This window comes from Amblyomma americanum, chromosome 1, assembly GCF_052857255.1.
Source record: "Amblyomma americanum isolate KBUSLIRL-KWMA chromosome 1, ASM5285725v1, whole genome shotgun sequence".
NCBI lineage: Eukaryota > Metazoa > Arthropoda > Arachnida > Ixodida > Ixodidae > Amblyomma > Amblyomma americanum.
Window position 1 is genome coordinate 517,017,626 of NC_135497.1, and position 19,597 is coordinate 517,037,222.

A 19,597-nucleotide genomic window follows, 5' to 3' on the forward strand; every position below is an offset into this window, starting at 1 on the left:
AATCCGCCAGGGAGAGAGTAAAATGGCGTCTGGTTCCTCGCGTGTGCTGCCGAAAGGTCTGCGAAATATCCTGAATGGGTAAGTTTGTGAGAATATGCAACCTAAATGTAAAGGATCGCAGTGTGTCTTTGCTCACCCCGGAGCTCGGCTGCTTGCTGAGGAGGTGTGTAACGGCAAGCGAGTGGGTATTTGTGTCGCCGGTGTTTGCAGTGGTGTGCTCGCCTGACGCAGAATTTGAAACGAGCTGCCACGTGAGTTCCCTAATCGAACCGTGTGTAGAAACGTCGCCCAATAAGTTTACCACGGTGAAGATGCGAAGTCGCGCTTCACTACTGCACAGCCTGTGGCTGACCGCCCGTCCGAGAGTGCGACCTCGTTTCAAGTTGCACCATCTCCCGAAAACGCACCTGCAGCAGGGTTTTCCTCTCAGAGTGCAACCAAAGCAGCCTCGAGCACTGTTGTTGCCCAGGCGTCTGCTCGAGGCTGGTCGGCCTGGCCGCTGGGGCGCCTCTTTTTGTCGGCGTCATTGTGCGGAATATGGCCTGCCCGGGTGGACGGCAGCCACTCTCGTCGGGGCGTTGTGCCTTGTGACAGTGCGTGCTCGCGGCACTAGCGTTCGCGCTTCCAGGTGCAGTCAGTCGTTCGAGGTAATGACTGGTTGCGTGGTGAAATGTAAGCATCGTTGCGTCATCACGAATGAGAGAATCCCTGCGCGAAGCCGGTCTGGTTAGCGGGCTGGGCTGCAGGTTCCCAGCCGAGGCGCACAGCGGGCGTGTGGTGGGTACCTTCTCCAGCTTTTCTTGCCTTCTGGACGCCTTGTGCTCAGTTTTAAAGTTTTTACGCACCCGCCATGCTTCAAATTTCGCACTGGTAGATTTTACCTCGTTTAAAATGGTGCAGCGATGCATCCACCGTGGCATGTCCATCATTGTGTGGTCATTTCAAACAGGTGTCAGGCTTGCGAGCATGCGTGGTAAAATCTGAGAGCAGCAGTCCAGGGTGCTTTTAGCAGCCACGCAAAGCCGCCTGCTGTAGGCTGCCGCTTTGTGAGGTGCGCATAAAGTGGTGTGTAGTGCACCCAATTAACAGGCCTCAGCCAAGCCAACCACACTCCTCAGCTGAGTTAAGATTCTGCTTGGTGTGGACGGTAGCAGCTCCTGCTGCTGACTTAGTGCACCTGGATGACTTGCTGCATTCTTTTGTTTCCCCACCTACACCTCTGTTAAAACACACTCAACTTGGGCTAGGATTTTTTTGTGGCACAGCTAACAGAAAGCAGAGTACAGTTTTTTTGCAACGTTTTGTGTACGAATAACGGAAGCTATGTGCATTACTACTTACTTATGGATGGTGCAGTGCAGCATTTCCTTGCTGCAGTGTGTGTGTACACAGTTTTTTTGTAGGGCACAGGCATCTAAGCAAAGTAGTGCCATCTGGCCTGACCTTGGCCACCATGCTGACATGTGCAGTGGGCTGCAGCAACCACTGGATGCACGTTGATGTTCTTAATCATGTATTTTTGAGCAAAAAAAAAGAACGAAAACTGAACACTTTGTATGTGTACTCTTTTTATTGTGGCAGGTGGAATTTCAACCTAACTTTTAAAGGGAACTCTCATTCGGCTACATTGTGACATCGATAAGTAGTGTACAACAGAGCTGTTTCCTGTCCTTCAGTTTTGAAACTTGGTCCTTTGCCCATTTACTGGCCAGACTCGAAAGTCTCACCACTTGCTGTTAAAGGGACCGAGACACCAAACTTTCTAGCTGCACTTTGTTTACCTTAGTGTGTATTGCTTCTCTGCTTTGTCAAGTCTGTTCAAAAGGCTGTGATGTCACTCAGGTGGTACTGGATGGTTGATGGCCCGTGCACTCCTCCTTTATTTGGTAAACTTCTCTAGCTGGTTGGGATTGAAAACTGGATCAGTGAAGCATTTTTTTGAAAAACACCGACTTAAAAGACACATTTGCATGCAGGACTAACTCTCAAGCCATGCCAGTGACACGACTAGTGGACGCTGGTTTTACACTGAAGAAACATCGCTTTGTGTTTTGGCACTTAACAGTGAGCACTTTGTTGCTGGAAGTTTTAATGTAGTGCATATTTTATTATTTCTATGTGCCCAGGGGAATCTCCCTGGTTGGGTTAATTTCAATCAAGGAATTAATTACTATAACATTCACCCAAGCATAGTCATGTGGTTACAAAGAGATATACTGTTTGTAGTCGCATAACTATGGATGGATGTATTTTAAGGACTAGTTACTTCCCGGATGATGTTTTTCACTGTTGAAAGCTCATCTTTACAAGTCTTTTTTTTTTTTATCAGTGTGGCTCGCACTTTGTTGGGGCCAGTGTAATTCTCTTTTTGTTATTGTACCACTAAAATAAAAGGAAAAAGTCCCTTGTCCTGGACTTGAGTTATAAAGTTTCTACCATGTGTGCTACAAGCGAAATTCTGGATTGCCATGAGAGAGTCTTCTCAGTGTGAATGACTAGATCCATTTGCAGGTGCAAATAGTTTGTGGTAGTTTATTGATTCTCATGTCAATAAAACAAATGAACTTACAGCAAGGCTACATCAGCTGGGCTAGACACAAGGGAGATTTGTCATTAAAATTCCACAGTAACCCTGCTCTCGACGTAGCCTTTCTGCCTGCTTGCTTGGTACCGTGTGGTAGTACCTGTTGGACATCATGCGGCAGCTGCTACTTGTTTGCATAAGACAGGTGGAAAAGCATGCTGCATGGGACAAAGGAGGCATTATTTTGCGCTGAGATTGTGGCCTTGTGGGCCGAGGTAGCTCATGGTGACATGCTCTGTCTGCTGGATGTAAACTTGAGGGTGTGGTTAGCATCATATTGCAGAGGGAGTGGGCTGTAGGTTGGACTGTAGTTGGGAGGCCTGAGCTGAGGCTGCTGCTTTGCTTGTTTGTTTGTTTTTAAATTTTGTCCTGCTGCTGAAGGTGCCTTATAGAGATAAATTTCTGTGCTAATTGTGTGGCCATGGGATGCCCTGCTGCACCTGTGAGTGATGATATTGCATTCCCTCTTCATTCTGTTTCATTTAGATGAAACTTGGTGCTTACTTATACCTGGTATGTGGCATGACTGCCTTTTGAGTCCTGTCTATCTATTATAGCTTGTCTGTTGACAGATCAGTGTTTAGGAAGTAAATGCCATTGGCCAAACTTAGCAGTGGGGAAGAGCAGTTATGCTAGCAATGTGCAATGAAGAATGCTGCTACTTAGAAGAATGCATTGGCCCATGTTATTTTGGTCTGCAGGCATGCTAGAATTTGGAAAAATGAGTTGTCTTGAGGGAGGCAAGTGCCTCATACATTGTACTGTGGAACATTCTCTCTAGGATGCTCCATCCTAAAGAGCAAGTTAATGTGTGGTGATTCTTTCTGCAAAGTGCCTTGTGTGGCATTTTCTGCCTACATTGTGAGCAAGCGCAGTTCTGTGGCGGCCACTATCACGGGGTTGGTAGGCGTCAACCAAAGCAAATATTGCTAGTATTTCTTGTTGAGGGCTCTTGCATCTGTCACCTCATATCTGCTATTAGTTGCGAAGGGCAGAAAAATGTGAAATTTCATTGCACTTTGCACTCAAGACTTCTGATTGGTTCCTAATTTTGTTCAGAAGTATGATGCACTCCTAGTATCAAAGCACATGGGAGTCTATTAGTTTCTTGTCACTTTTTAAACAACACCTGCAGCAGAAGGTTTTCATCTTGTATAGTATTAGTACAGGCTACCAAGGCATTGTTGGGAACTCCATGTTCTTGGAGATGGCTTACGTTTTAAAACTGGATTGGGCAGAAGTACTCAAATGGCGTGGTTCCTCAGGTTCATGGTAGTTTGCAGCAGACCCAGCATGTCAGCAGTTGTGCGCCCTTTTTGTGGTGTACGTAAAGTGCATTGTGCCATGCTATCATTCATGCTTTGGTCTGCATGCTTTTCAGAGGTACACCATCTCTGAAAAGTATGCATCTCGTTTCGAGGCATCAGAAGCCTGTAACAAGCTCAGATGTGAACGTTTTGCATGTCTGGCCACGAAACATGTTGACTTAGGCAGTGTTTTAGGGGGGCAGCAGTGCTGGGCCCACAATGCTTTTTTCACAGCTGTCCATGAATTTGCATCAGCGTGTTTGCATTAGTTTGCATGCATATATTGCTCTGCACTGTACCAAATGAAATAAGCGCAGTGCTTTTTGAGCTGCTGAAAGCATTGGTAAGACTGGATGCCTGTTCAGCCGTGATGTCATTCTGGAGGTTCTCCTTTGCAGTTGCTGGCATGGCAGTCGGCGTGCACTATGCACCAGGGGCACACCAACCCCAGAGCAGATTACCCGTATACCATTGTCGGACCCTCTTCCGGGCTTTCCCAAACCCCTGTATGCTGTGCCCTCGGCCCACGACCATGCCACTGAGGTGACCACGCTGGACAATGGCCTCCGGGTTGCCTCGCAGAACAAGTTTGGCCAGTTCTGCACTGTGGGCGGTGAGGCTTTTGCATGTTCTCCGTCAATGTGGCATGTGCTGTCTAGCCTGGAGATGGTGCAGCTTTTGGTGTTGGGCTGCACTTGACTCGGTCATGGGTCACCATCAGTGGTCACCAAACAACCTAATCTGCCTGGAGGCCGAGCTTGATTAGGTTGCTTGTAAATGCTACTGAGGTGACTAGGTCATGGTTCCATGAAGTTCTTTTTGATTTTTGCGGAGACTGATCACAGTCGTAGTAGGCTCTCCATCTGTTGTCTTTTGGTACTGGGGGACAGGTCCATTGTAAACTTCTCTTTCCTCTTTGATTTCATGTGTAGGGTGCCTTCAGACGAATTGTGTGCCTGCCTAACTTTTCTGTTCTTCCTTTAATTTCTCTGTTAATTTGTGTGCAGTTTGCTAAAATGGTGTAATGCGAGTGTTTGATGAAATGTTGAGAGTCTGCAAGATGGTATTTTGAGAGATGAGAAAGGATGTGACACTGACCACTTGTCATTAAATGCACAGGAAACATGACATTTTCGTATCAAAAGGGACTCTTGTTGTTATGCTCACAACAAGCAGTGTTGCACTATTATTTCTAGGACTGAGTAAAGATATGAGTACGCATATTGTCATCTCATTTTCAGAAACTGGGTAGCATCAGGTTGGAGTACAGCTTTTAAACTCCTGGGTCTCCTTACATTGGTGGACAACGTACAGTAGTGGAGTTGAAGCGGTGATGATACACCTTTACTCCGTATGATTTTGGTGTCTTAAAATATTCTGTACTTTTGTAGCAGCCATCACAAAATGATGGATCATGTCTTGGCCATGGCATTTGCATTTCAGTGGACACGAAATGCAAAAGCATGTCCATGTGCTGTGTGATGTCAATGCACTATTAAGGATCCCAGGTGGTCGTTAATCTGGAGCTGCAGCATTCCTGACAGCCCATGTGGAGGTTGGGGTGTTTAACTCCACATAATGTACCATCACAAAATGATACCATACGTCATCATGTCTAGGGCATAAGCTGTATTTTGGGCACCTTTGTGAGCTCCTTTTCTCGTTTTTTTTTTTCACTGTTGTGCTGTTTGTGATAGAGCTGCAGAGTGCGGGTGGTTCATGTTAGTGCAGGGTTGGACTCACAAAGATACATTTGGGTGTTATGATAGCTAGGTGAGCAAACAAAGCCTAGTGTTCAAATTGCCAGCTGGGGTTTCTTCTGCAAACCTTTGCGCGCTAACGGGAAGAAAAGCATGGCATGTCATGGAATAACAAGTTATCTCAAAAACAGACTGAACATGCAGCAGCTCTACTTAAGATGGACTTGTCCATCTATCAGAAGCCAAGTTTGCCATCTGGTGAGAGATATTGATGGCTTACTAACTGATGGTTGCTTATGTCAGACTGCTTTCCACAGTTAGATACGAGCAGGAGGTGCATGCTTTCAAATTTTGTTTTCTAAGCCATTTTCATTTACGCAGGACTTGTCTGGATGACATATGACTGCAACTAGTAGGACCTTGGAGGTGGTACCTCATCTTTGATGAGGCCAGCAGTGGTGGAACTAGCCTCTGTGCATGAGTGGGGCTGCAGTGCTCTTGTACTCACCACATCAGTCATTCTGCAGCAGCTTAAGGGGTCGTATGGGTGCACATTCACTTAATTCCATAGTGTTCACAACATTTGCCGAGTGTGGAAAAGTGAGAACGCATTTGTCACTCACATGACAGCACTGATTGCGCACAGTTGTTGGGCAAACCACAAAGGAAGCCCTTGCTGACTTGTCAGTCTGAATCAAATTGCGGCATTTGCTCGCGTAATGAACCCACTCCCAGCCTCACATGTAAAACATGCACCTGGCTTTCAGGACCAGTGTTCAGCATGTCTTGAATAACTGGCACTGTAGACTCTCACAAATACGTCAGGTCGTACTGTGATACAGCAGGCACCTTTTGGAATGCAGATAAACACCAGCGACATGGACACAACTTGTCGACCGCACACTTTTGTGGACAGACGGATGGGCAAGCAGGTGGGCGGGCAGACAGACAGACAGATGGGCAGGTGGGCTGACGGGCGGGAGGATGAGCGGACGGTGCATTGCATTTTGTGCACAGTTCAATTCCTTTTTTTTTTTTTACTTGGACCACATCTTTACACATGTGGCTTTTACTTCCCACGCTCTTGAAGCAGAAGTTGAAACTCTTTGCAGTGCTGTAGCATCGGCAAAAATGAGTTAAGTTGGTTGGGGTAGTATCTATGCTAGCACAGCCCATTGAAGCCTTCAGGGGGGAAGAGGGTCTTAAAATTTTGTTTATTAATTTATTAATGAAATCACAACTATGAAATCTTCAGAGAACATGTATTTTTGCGTGCTGATTCCAAATATTGAATTTAATTTCATGTGCAACAATTTCTTGAGCAATTATGCAATATGTTATGTAACTTTTTGTGGAGCGCTTTCAAGAAATCCTGCTGCAGGAAACTTGCTAGAATGCATGTCATTGGTTTCTTGACATTAAGCTATGCAATAAAACTAAAATTATCATCCTGCCTGTCATAGAAGTTGAGTTACAGAATATTGAAGTTGTCACTTCAGAAACAGGAAGACAAATTTTTCTTCCTGTTTGTGAAGTACGAAGTTCAAAACCCTGTAACTCAACTTATGTGATAGGCAGGATAATAATTTTACCTTTATTGCATAGCTTGTTATCAATTTCTTTAAAGCTCTCCACAAAAAGTTACATAACATGTTACATCAAGTCCACAAGGACTTGTACATTAAATTAAATTTCATATTTGGAATCAGCACGCAAAAATACATGTTCCCTGAAGATTTCATAATTGTGACTTCATTAATAAAAATTTTTTTTTCTAAGACCAGCTTCCCCCCTTCAGCTTGGCTCAGCTATGTTTTTTTTGCTTGCCTTCATACAAGGAAAATATGAAATTCAGAGAATTCTGGTGGCTTTTAAAAATGAAAAACATGTGGCAAGAAAATGATTATAATGATGCCAAGTGTGGTCAGAAAAAATTTGGAGGGCGCTTAAGCTGCGTCTTTAAGTGTGAGACGCTCCAAACTGGACTACGGGTGCATAGTATATGGTTCAGCAAGAGCATCCTACTTGAAACGACTGGACCCTGTTCATAATCTTGGTCTGTGCCTATCAACTGGAGCATATAGAACATCCCCGGTAAATAGTCTTTATGTTGAAGCTAATGAGCCCACACTAGAGGATAGAAGAGTCACACTTACATGCACATACATCCTAAAAACTCGTTCTCTTAATAAACATATCTGCTATCCCATTGTTACCAAGTGCCCATCTAGAAGATTATTCAATAATAAACCACATTTTATCAGGCCACTAATAATGCGCTTTGAGGATAAATGTGAAGAGTTAGCAGTGCTGGACGCCCTACCGAATATTCCACAAAGACATGAATATCTGCCACCATGGTACAGCCTTCCTACGGTGTGTGACTTCACACTGACACACGTAAACAAAGAGGAAATGCCACACAAGCACATACTGCAAGAGTTCTTTGCCTTACAAGAAAAATATGACACCTACACTGAATTTTACGCTGATGGCTCAAAAACAGAAAGCCATGTCGGAAGTGCAGTAATTCGAGGAAAAAATGAAAAAATGAGACGATTGCAACAGTATGCATCGGTATTTACTGCGGAGTGCTATGCCATCTTTGTAGCCGTAGAACAAATAGTAAAACAAAACATAAAAAATAGCATAATTTACACCGATTCACTGAGTGTGCTCAAAGCGCTGCACTCTACAAATGCTGCTGAACCCATAATAGGAAAAATCATACATAACATTGTTAAAATCACAAAGCAAAAACATAACATTATATTCTGCTGGGTCCCTAGCCATGTTGGAATTTTAGGTAATTAGAGTGCAGATGCTTGCGCAGCGCAAGCTCGAATTGGTCATATAAAACAAGTTAACATACCACAGAGGGATTTTTCTAATTTACTGCACAGTAAACTCAGGAATAAGTGGCAGGTACATTCTATAAAACCCGTTTTGGGAGAATGGAGATCATCTAAACACCAGGAACGTTTTACAGAAGTTATTTTGTGTCGACTACGCATTGGACCCACACACCTTACACACAACTTCTTACTGACAAAAAAAGACAAATTTCTCTGCGAAATGTGTGGCGATGAACTCACGGTAAACCACATTTTAATTGTATGCACAAAACTGGAACAACTGAGGAAAAAATATTTCACAACATTCTACAATGAATACATCCCACTACACCCCATGTTACTTTTTGGTGATCAAGCACTGTTTGATTTTTCAAGCATTTTTAAGTTTCTCATAGAAGCTAATGTTTTAAACAAACTCTAGATATAAAAAGCGTAACCTTTAACAAAAGCTCTAACCGTGTGTTTGGCGCATCATAGCCTCAGTTGCTTTTGCGCCATTAAAATCAATATAACTAACTTTAAGTGTGAGACGCGACACGCTGTCGCAGCAGCGTTGCCAAGGAGTGCACGGAAGGCCATCGCCCATTCGGCGGATGTGTGGCCTGTCAGACAATTTAAGGAAAGGACGCCTGTAAGGAAAGGAAATGACGCCTGTCTCACAATTCTGGCTGGACACCCGTACTGCGCCCTTACAGTGTGGTTCAGGTGTCCACCGAGATGTGCCATTTTTCGCTCATGGCCAACGACACAGGCTTTTCTGGGACACCAGCTCTTTAACGCTGTCGCGTAAAAAAAAAAAAGTATATATATTTAAGGGTGCCAGCCTATGGCATGGATGGTACTACTAATCCAGGTAGAAGTTCACGTGGTGGCTGACCTGACACATTATCGTCATCACTTGGCAGTGTCTTCTTTTTCTCTGCATATTATAAATAAACAAGAGTATATAAACATGTTCTTAATTGCCAGGCACTGGTTTGGCGGCTTTCCTTCATTACTGTGTGTGCTAATTTGAACACTCCCATTAATTTACCTCATGGAGACCTCTCGAATGAGGCAAGGTGCCTTGAGCCAAAGGAAATTTTCTTTCTGCGCATAATGCATTGGCCGCTTTGACGATACAACTTGTGTTGGGAGTAGGGGAACAAATAAGGGTTGTATTGATCAGTTGTTTCACGGTTAGCAGGGGCAAAGCTGAGAGCCTCCTCACCTAGAGGTGCCCAACCTGCACAGCTGTGCTTATAACGCAGGGACCATTTTTATACCGCTTCTCAGCTTTACTTGAAATGGATGCTTTTGCGTTAATACCGTGGTACTTACACCGTAGTAGCAGTTGCGATTTGTCAGTGGTAGCACTTCTGCTGGCCAGTTTGACACCTTGCTACCAATGTAGTTTATATTGTATAAAATATTATTCGCTGCTGCAATGTTCTAATTTTCATACCATTTGCCACAGAACTTGGAAAATGGTACTCAGTTTCACTGCATTAGCGGAACTGTGAGTGAGTGTCATGGGTGTGGCGTGTTACTAAACATGAAGCGCCATCAGAATGGCCATGGCCAAAAGTCCATAGAATGGTTGTTAAAATACTGAAGCATGTGAGACATGATTCATGCGGCTGCCATTTGATCTGTGCGTGCGTGTTTTATTTGTCGTGCCCTATTTTAGTACTGAGTGCTTTGAAGGTGCACTAAAGAGGATTCTGAGCTCTTCTTTTTACCATGAGAACTCGATCTACTCTCCAAGCCCTCTTACAATCTTAAATTATTGTCCTGTGCGGCCGATTTTCCTATTAAATTGGATTAAGCATCCAGGCTCTCGCCTTTTTTTTTTTTAACTCACCTCCCGGTCGTTTGGTGGCTTTGCTTTAGTTTTTTTTTTGTTTTTTAGGTTTCCGTGAATAAATAGTTTGTCTTAGACAACATAGCCGCAAATTAGGACCAGGGAAATAAAAATATTCGTGGACTCCTTGCTTTCGCAGATCACTCCACGTATTATTACGCGTCACTCTGCTAATGGCAGAGCGGCAAGCTGCCATGCGACAGGCTGAAAGGCACTCCATGTGTTGATTGATTCCTTCTACTCTCGGAGGTGAGTTCAGAAAAAGGGGGAAGCTGCGATGTTTAATCCGATTTAGTAGGGAAATCGGCCTCACAGGAGAATACAGTTGCTCTGATGGATCAGCGATAAGTTCCGCCGTCAACAACGTTAAATCCGCCTCGTGCGGTAGAAGCCCATTTGTGGTCAAGACCCCCTTTTCCCAAGCATTTCACCCAGAAGAGCCGAGCACCAGGCCGGGGGAAATCTTGTACCCATTAAAAACCGGTGGGTACACGGCGGCACTGGGGATCGAACCCAGCACCTCCCGAATGCGAGGCGGATGCTCTACCACAAGGCCACCGCTTCGGTAAGAATGCGGTAAGAATGCTTGGAGCGTGTAAACAGAGTTTCCGCGGTAAAAAGTCGAGCTCAGAACCCTCTTTAGTGCACCTTTAATGTGCATCAGCTTGTGTAGCTGCTGTGGTGTTATTTTGGTACACAAACAAATGCTTGGATATTAACAGGCCCATTGTTGCACTGTTAATGAGCTGTGATATTACTCGCTGCAGATGTGACATACCAACGGTCGCATTTAATCTGTATTGCTTGGTATATCTTGCTTTTCCACATTGCAGTGGTGATCGATTCCGGATCGAGGTACGAGGCTCCTTACCCAAGCGGCATTTCCCACTTTCTGGAGAAGCTGGCCTTCAATGTGAGCGGGCTTTCTCATTACAGAAACGCAGACAGTCACTTGGTCTCAAGGAGTGCTGCCAGGCCTTTTACATATTGTATCAAGTGTGGTGTGTGTGACCAGGTTGTACTTTGCAGTGATACGCTTGCATGTGCAGGTTCTCTACTGTGTAGCCTTTGTCACTCTGTGCTTGGAGAAGTGCAGACTTGCGTGAAATGAATAAATCTGTTCAGCTTAACAGAAGGCTTTGTGAAAGCATGCAGGCACTGTTAATAAGGCAAAAATGAGACAGGCATGAATGGGGAGGGTTTTGGAAGGAAACATCTGTCAAGCACTCCAGAAAGAAAATTTCTCAGAAATTCCCTACAGCACCTGTAGTCAGCCGATCATTTTTTGCTTGTGTTTTGGTGTTTTTCTGTTTCAGCTGCTTTTCTTCCGTGTAGGAGGAGAGCTGCCCCACAGTTTACTTAGATCTGCATACAACCTGTAGTTTATACTATACATTCCTATGCAAACACGGGCATCATTCTTAGATGGTTCTCCTGACCAAACTGCCAGCTTGCTCACCTTTCATACAGAGGTGGCATTGGGTATTGGTTTTGTTTTATGCAGTTACCTCTTTCCATGCCGTGGGAAAAATGGACATTTCTTGTATAGGTTCTTTTTATTATTTTTCACCACAAAAATTATGTTAGTTACATTAGCATGTAGAACATCAGAATGAAGCTAAATAAATGTACTAATGTGATAGTATGCATTTCAAGTAGGAACAGTAGGTGGTAGTGTGGTATTTTATTTTGTCTAGTACAGACTTGGGTGAAAATTTTTGCGTATGTTTATGACGTATATTTATGGTGTTAGGCGTATACTGCAAAAATAAATGTTTCGGAAATTCTGAAATATACAAAAATGTTGCCTGTTTTATTGCATAAAGCACCTGAAAGTTTCAGTGACAAATACCTGGAAATGACAAATACCTGGAACTACAAAATAAATATTTGATGCCTCATAGAAAGCACTGTTTTTTTTGGAGTTCTTACAAAAGCTGTTTTTTTCTCCTAATATTTTGGTTGGAATATGCTGGAAAGTACGAACACATCTACTAACATCAATGTTCTCCTGAGTGATGGACATTAAAAGAGTAAATGTAGAATTGTAATCCCCAAGAAAAATTGCAAATTGTAAGAATAGAGTGATGATGACAACGAAATTGAGAAAGAATGACGAATATCGGGAAAGTAGAAACAGGCTAATATATATCTTCTGCACAAAAAGTTTCGAATTAAAGCTACTAAAGCTTAGGCATAAAAATAGAGTGCCGCCCCATTAATATTTTCAGCCACAAAAGAAACCAAGGCTCACTTGTCACTTTGGAAAACAGCTCCTCAATGTTGAAAGATGCATACAGACATCCAGCAAGCACAGAAGATCAGCAAGATGCCTTCTGGACATTAACCTGTGAAGAAAAAGACCTCAAATCAAGCTGGCATTACTCCATTAGAGACGCAGTCATAAGAGCTCTACAGTGTTCTTGGAAATGAGCAAAGCATTAGACTGGCCTCTGCATTTGTGGCCTTTTTTACATGTCATCGGATTTATTTCAAGGCTGTTTGCTCAGGATTAGCATCCAGACATATACTTATTCCTGTGCACTGAAACCTTATTGCCACTGTTAGGAAAAAGAGCCTGATAACATTGTTACGCCTGGTCACCTGTCTTCTTCACCACATTGGTGCCATTGGCTTCACCGAACAGTGCCATGCAGGGGGCAGGCTCTTTTTTTTTGGGCAGAACAGCTGTACTTGTTGAGAGCGCGATACCAAATCTTGGCCGCATAACGTAGACAGACTGCAAATAGCCACCATAGCACTGTGAACATCTCTGTTGTATCTTGGGTGGCACAAAATATTAGTACAGCGGTTGCAGGTAGAAAGCAGTGCACCATTGTGGACAGCAGTTCGTTGGTGTTTTGGGCTGGTTTCTTATTCATCGTTGGCCCTAAAACCAGACTAGTATCTGACATCATCCTGAGGCTCACTGCTACTACTAGGATTTAAAAAAAAATTATCGCGATGGCCAAAAAAATGACAAAACTGAGGGGTGGTATGCAATACGGTCCGGATATCGGAAGCTCTCTATGCTAAGAAAAATTGTGCGTCATGCTCTTCAGTTCCGCACCAGAATTCACATCTTAGCAGAGTTGCAAATTATAATTTACAAACGACTTCTCTACTTTGCTTGCACTGGAAGGGAAGTACTACCAGCGGTGGTGCTTGCACTCTCATTTATCCATAGGTCCATTCGATTCGCCTGCACTATCCAAACTAGTTCCCTTCATGCTGCACTTTGCCATTAATATCAGGAGTGCAGCCTAGCATCGTCTGCATGGCACTACTGTTTCAAGCAAATGCAGATGTCGTGCAGACCTAGTTCAATGAAGCTGTGCACTTGCTTGACTGCCAGTGCTGATTTCATGCAGACTGCATCATGGTAGCAGACAATAGACTCGCTTAATAGGGAGCAGTTGGCGGTGCGTGCCAGAATTTTTACATGCCTTAACTACTGCGCTGCAACCAAGTGTTTACATGCTGTGTAGCTTGTTGGGCAAGCGTACTTGTTCAGCACTGAAGGGTCCTTTATGGCATGCTTAGGCATAGAAGTGTAGAGATTTCACTGTATTGGTACTGTATTCTGTGCTGCTCATTAGCAGGAAAGGTGGCCTGTCTGGTCAGAGTGAGCAGCGTGCTGACTGGAAATGTGTGAAGCTTCCAGATCTGTTAGAAGCGGTGAGTGCATTGCAATGACTCTCCCTCTTGTGCAGTCGACCAGAGAGTTCAAGGACCGAGATGCAGTGCTGCAGGAGCTGGAGAAGCAAGGCGGCATCTGTGATTGCCAAGGTTCCAGGCAAGTGGCTATTATTGCGGGCAGTGATGGGACATGCTGAATGGGCTCAGTCTGTGCATTCTTCAGTGCCTGAGGCACAGTGCACCATGACAAAGGGTGTAGGGGACCCATGATGTGCTGGTGTGCGCCTTGGTTTTTAGCAGGCAAAATTCATGCACCAATGGCGTAAAGGTTAGAGCATCCACATTATGTTCAGGTGTTCTGTAGCTCAAATCCCAGTCTTGCTGCAATTAGACTGAGTACTGATGGGATTGAAATACAGTTGAATCCAGGTGTTACATTTTTCATGATACTGTCGTGGAAAAAAACCCAGACCAGCTGGCTAACGTAGCACCAAATGCAGTGCATGTAAAAAATTGTATGTCGTTTTGTGCTGTTTCTTTCTATTGTTATTTTGTAAGCGCAGTATCCTCCTTTGTAATTTGCAAGGCAAGCTTTGTGGCTCTGGCAGCAGCGAGAAGGGAATGCAGGCGGAGCGAGCTAAGATGTGGCATGCATAGGCTCCTGCACTGCTTCCGTGGCGGCCAGTTTAGTCTTAGACAATCCTTATGTCTTAATTGTATCTGGCAGGTTGTTCACATCCTGATCGCATGACCGAGATCAGAGGGTAAAAGGAGATACCGCTTAACTGAGTCGCACAAATAGCAATACCGTCACACCCCTCTTTCTTTGAAGTGATGACCGAATGCTTCCACTGGAGAGAGCTGTTTAATTTTAACCAGATTTAGGCTTCCAACTTGGGATTTCCTGATGTTATATTGACCTCACACTCACTCTCTCAGTAATAAAGGCTGAGCTGGTTTTAACAGCCATTGGGGGGGGGGGGGGGGGGGGGGTGCCTTGCATTTCTTGCGCAGACATTGACCATTGACCATTTTGTACGTCCTCATGCACTTCAATTTTTTTTGGTTCTGTAAAACCTTGATAATTTAAATCCCATTTATTCAGAAATTTGAATAATTTGGACTGCCACCAGAGTCCCGCTAAACGCCCATGTACAACCATGTATGGCGTCGGAAGCTCGTTTGTCGGGATGCTCCGGGTCCGGCATCAGTTCATTTGGACAGGCTGCCAAAGTGGCACCTTGTTGAGATATGACCTGCATGACAAGTGATCGTCCTGACATTCGTCCTCAGGCCTGAACTGCATGTTGCATTGTTTCTTGCACCCCTCTGATGTGCGCGCTGTGACAGGTGTGTTGATGATCAGTAGTGACCTGTCGATAAGCCCAAAGAAAGTCCAGTCGCATAGTAGTTGCATTTGCTAAGCTTCGCCACCAGCCTGCAGTAATGGCTGCTATGGGCTGCACATATCACCTGCCAGCCGAGCTGCACACCGTTTAGAATTACGATTGCTTTGTTGGCGATATATAATTTTTTTTCGAAGGTGTCTGGCCACTCTGGCGCCAATGTGTGCTTCCCTCGCTTCCTTCTGTGTGGCAGTATTTCCGTTCTTCCAGCGTGCCAAAACTCCATGGTCATCACGTTCTCCATTTGTGCAGTAAAGTGTCCTCACGTTCTACTACTGCGTTGCAGACTGAAAGAAGCTGTGGAGACATTTACTATTATGAAGCAGTTCAGCTTCCGGTGTTCCCAATGGCGTGCATGAAAACGAAACTGCAAAAGATCACTGTTGTCATGCAGTTTTCGTCTTAAAACGAGGTGACCATTGGCCACGTTTTCGCCAAATAAATTATAAATTTTATTTTTATATAAATGTTTTTGGCAGTTTTTGGAGGTCATTCGATAGTGTGACATAGTTTGACTCCCTTGAAGGTTTTACTGTAATTTCGTCACGCTTGCCATCACTGTATCCTATGAATTGTACTCATACTCACAACTGTTAGGCTGTATACACTTTTATTGCTTTCATTAAACTTCCGTGTAAAACTTGACCCGCAGTTGATGAGTTGGCACTCTTTGGCCGGAGATGACCTTGTGCCGTTAAAGCGGTATTGTCAGTTTTGATCAATGCTTCAGAGTTTCCAGCTTAACATATATTTGGTTCTGTGGAAAACTTGGGTTCGTTGGAACAAACAGCACGAAAAAACAGAGTGAAGAAATGAGAGCACAGGACGAGCGCTGACTCTCAACTAACTTAATTCGCCATGGTGCACAATTTACCGTATTTACTTGAATGTAACGCGAGTTTTTTCTCATATTTTTTCCCCTTAAAGTCTACCCTCGCGTTATAATTGAATACCGCACTACGATTGGCCTAAAGCAGTGCCGCGGTGCAGCCATTTCAAGCAATCAGCTTGGTTTCGGTTTCCGCAGTTTTGCGATCTTATGCTGGCAACATCGGTACCACGGAAGCCAAATCCTCATCCATCTAAAGTCAAAGTGTTGTTCTCTGTCATTTTTTGTGTTTGTTGCGACCTCGCGCTCAGTTCGTCATTGCATCGCGTTCTTGTGGCGTCGCTTGCGTTGTATCGATTCAGCTTGCACGATGGCAATGTGTCGTGCGCAGTACGACGGTCGTTTTAAGAGAAAAGTGATCCTGTTACTGAAAAAGTCGGGAATTCTGTGGCAGCTCGAAGACTTGACCTCAACGAGTCAACCATCCGCGGATGGCGGCTGCAGCGGGAAGGGCTTTTTAATTGTGCGCCCGACCACAGAGGATTTCGAGGGCCTCGCCACGGCCATCACGTCGAGCTGCAGAAAAAAGTGGCGGACTTAATTATCGAGCAGCACAACCATCTCATGGGGGTCAGTGTTGAGCTGATCCGTTGGAAAGTTAGACATTGCTCGGCAGATGGGAAATTCAGAGCATCTCGTGGGTGGGCCCAAACTTTCATGAAGAGAAATGGATTCTCTCTGCGGCGAACAACATCGATGCTGCAGAAGTTACCGGGAGACTTCGATAGCTAAAAGGACTCCGTTTCCAAGAACTCGGCCTTGTTAGATGCGGGCCCCTGGTTCACCTGTGCCGTCTCTCGCCAAGGTTGGTGTCCCCGGGTTCTGGATCGGGAGACTGCTGTTGTGGGGTGACAAAGAGATGAGAGGGTCTTCGAGGTGGAGAAGAGGCTGAAAGGGTGTATTTGCATTTTTACATAGTTCGAAAGAGTGAATCGGGAGCTGGCTGATCACACGCCAAATCGCTGCTTAAATAGGGTCCGCTGTCCCTAGGTCCCTAGTTGGGGAATTTAGTTCATTAAAAATGCGTCGAATCACTGTGATGTAGATCACGTGTCCAGTCTTTAGGGTCCGCCTTCCAGGACGCCATCAACACACTCTCGCCACTTCTGGCAAGTTATGGTCCGCGCTGTCCAGGCAGCAGTGATGAATAGCCCGAAGCGGTCCCCAAGCAGCGTCGAAGGTCAGTCACCTGCACTTCACAGCGGTAGCGTGGGGGCGAATGGACGCCACTGCACTTTGCAGAAGGTTCCACGTATAAGGAAAAGCACTTAGGGTAAGACGAGGTTGTTTTCAAAGCGCGACGATTCCGGCATCGTTGGCTTAGTCAAACACGGCCGCATTTGCCACGGCTCATTTGCAGCCCCGCGCTGCTTGCCGGCTCCCCCGCCGTCCCCTCCGGGAGGAAGACGTCGTTATGTCCCGGGTGGGTCCGGCGTTGAGAACAAACGACAGGTTACCGAAAGCCGTTCTCAGGCAGCAGAGGGCCGTTTCACCCCGGAAACAGCAGGAGGGAGAGGAGGGGAGGTCCCTTGTAGACGCCATCACCTGCATTCGTGGCACCGCAACCACGTCAATGGCCCTTTGAAGCCTCTGTTGATTGATGCTTCTCTTGGCTTGAATATTCCTGGCCTGTTGGCGTCTCCAAATGTAACAGCTCCTCCGCGGCCAGGACAGTCGCGATCGGCCAGTGGTCACAATCACGAGTCGAGGAGAGGTGGGAGTTGTAGCGTGGGAGGCCCTTCTTGATCTTCTTAGGCATTAGTCGAAACCAACCACTCAACATAGCGCCACTTCCCAGGCAGTGCCCAAAATTCACCCGAGAGCCGCCAGATTGTTATGCAATACGACTGCATTGTCAACATAAATGTAAGCACAAAATTTTGTAGCTGACAGCAATAGTCTCGGCTACTAAGAGCAGCTTCCATGTCTGCCAAATTCGCTGCCAAGGCCCGATTCGCCGTACACGATTTGAAGGGAGGTAGCAAAATTTGGAAGCAAAACTAGAATAAACAAACAAACTAGCACCTTAATTTTGCCCGTATTTAGGGTCAAGAGAGCACCCCCGTCTCATCTGATGTCGCCAAAGACTAACTGCCAAGTTGTAGAATACGCGGTGGTTTGTCAAAGCCTACAAATTTTTGATTAGAAACTCTATTCTTTATCAATCAAAGCTTTGATCCCCTTATACCACCAGAATACCGATATTCTGCTTAAGATTTTGCCCACACTCAAATTAATCCACTGGCTCTTTTCAAAGAAGCTTGACGCTCGAGTCTAATAATCAACTGTTCGAGTTGAACTCACAAAGACGCGATTGCACGTCGCAGTCCCCCACTCATTCCCGTACTGGCGAGAGATTTCTCTTAAACTCAATTAGTCAATTACGCACCTCGTCACCCTCACCTGTACAGAAAGCTGCTGCAGCTGTTCTCAACAGAATTCTGCAGCTTCACTTCGTTCGCTTAATCTTTGAATACCAAAATCGGCTAGCTAACCAAGCGCCGCTAAACACAAGTATTTAAATGGGCACCAATACCCGTGCTTTCTTTACCTTCGCAAGGCATTAGCTACGCCGTCATTAACGTAGCAACAAACCTTTCGTATCTCAACCAAGTTTTACGCGCCCGAATCTGCTGAAGACACCAAAGCAAACCTGTTTCAAAATTTCAAAGACAAAGAAATTTGCTTGCTTGGAATGGTTCTACATAAGCAAACAGCTCATCGTCTGCTCGGGAACTTTCTTCGCTGCAATCGTGTGAGTGCCTTTTTCACTTGCTAGCATCCCAAATTGACACACGTCCTTTCTAACTCAGTGGCACAATCACCTTTAGTTAAGCTTTAAGAAACCAGTAACACTTGGTCAAATCCAAATTTGTAACCTAAAACAAAGTAGCATTTCCTTTTCCGATTTTACATGCACACAACTGAAAGAGGAATAATAATAAAAAAAAACAGCTACTTCGAATGGCTACGCGGAGTGAAACATGGCTCACCACCCCCGCGTCGAAAGGATTAGTCTTTCAGCCGCGCCCGCCGGGGTCGCGCTCTGACTGATTGTACTGCTGTCAACTCGTGACAAAGGGCAACTGAAAAAAGACATCCCTGATTGCTACTGTCATCTCCACAGCCCCTTGACGCGCTCAGAAGGCCCCGGCGGCCCATGCAGTGCCGATAACCAATACCGGGCGACGGACAGCGACCGGAGCGAGAAGCTGCTCTCTGTTCTCGCCCCAAGCATGCCCGGCAACCTGTTCGCCCTGCGCGCTTCCTCGAATACAGTGCGGAAAGTGAAGGACCCATCCTTCTCAAGTGTGCGCGCCGAACACACCGGCATGTGTGGTCTCTGTTGCTCGACCCCTGAGCTCGCATGCGCC

The 19,597-nt window shown here is 45.3% G+C and overlaps 1 protein-coding gene across 1 annotated transcript in view; it reads left to right on the forward strand.

Moving 5' to 3' along the window:
* LOC144116217 (mitochondrial-processing peptidase subunit alpha) overlaps positions 1-19,597 on the forward strand; it is a 123,914-nt gene continuing 104,317 nt past the window's right edge. Inside the window, exons 1-4 of the mRNA XM_077650947.1 lie at positions 1-78; positions 4,290-4,504; positions 11,123-11,202; positions 14,003-14,085. Of these exons, the coding sequence (XP_077507073.1) occupies positions 23-78; positions 4,290-4,504; positions 11,123-11,202; positions 14,003-14,085 (434 nt within the window). The 5' untranslated portion in view covers positions 1-22. The remainder of the gene's footprint in view (positions 79-4,289; positions 4,505-11,122; positions 11,203-14,002; positions 14,086-19,597) is intronic.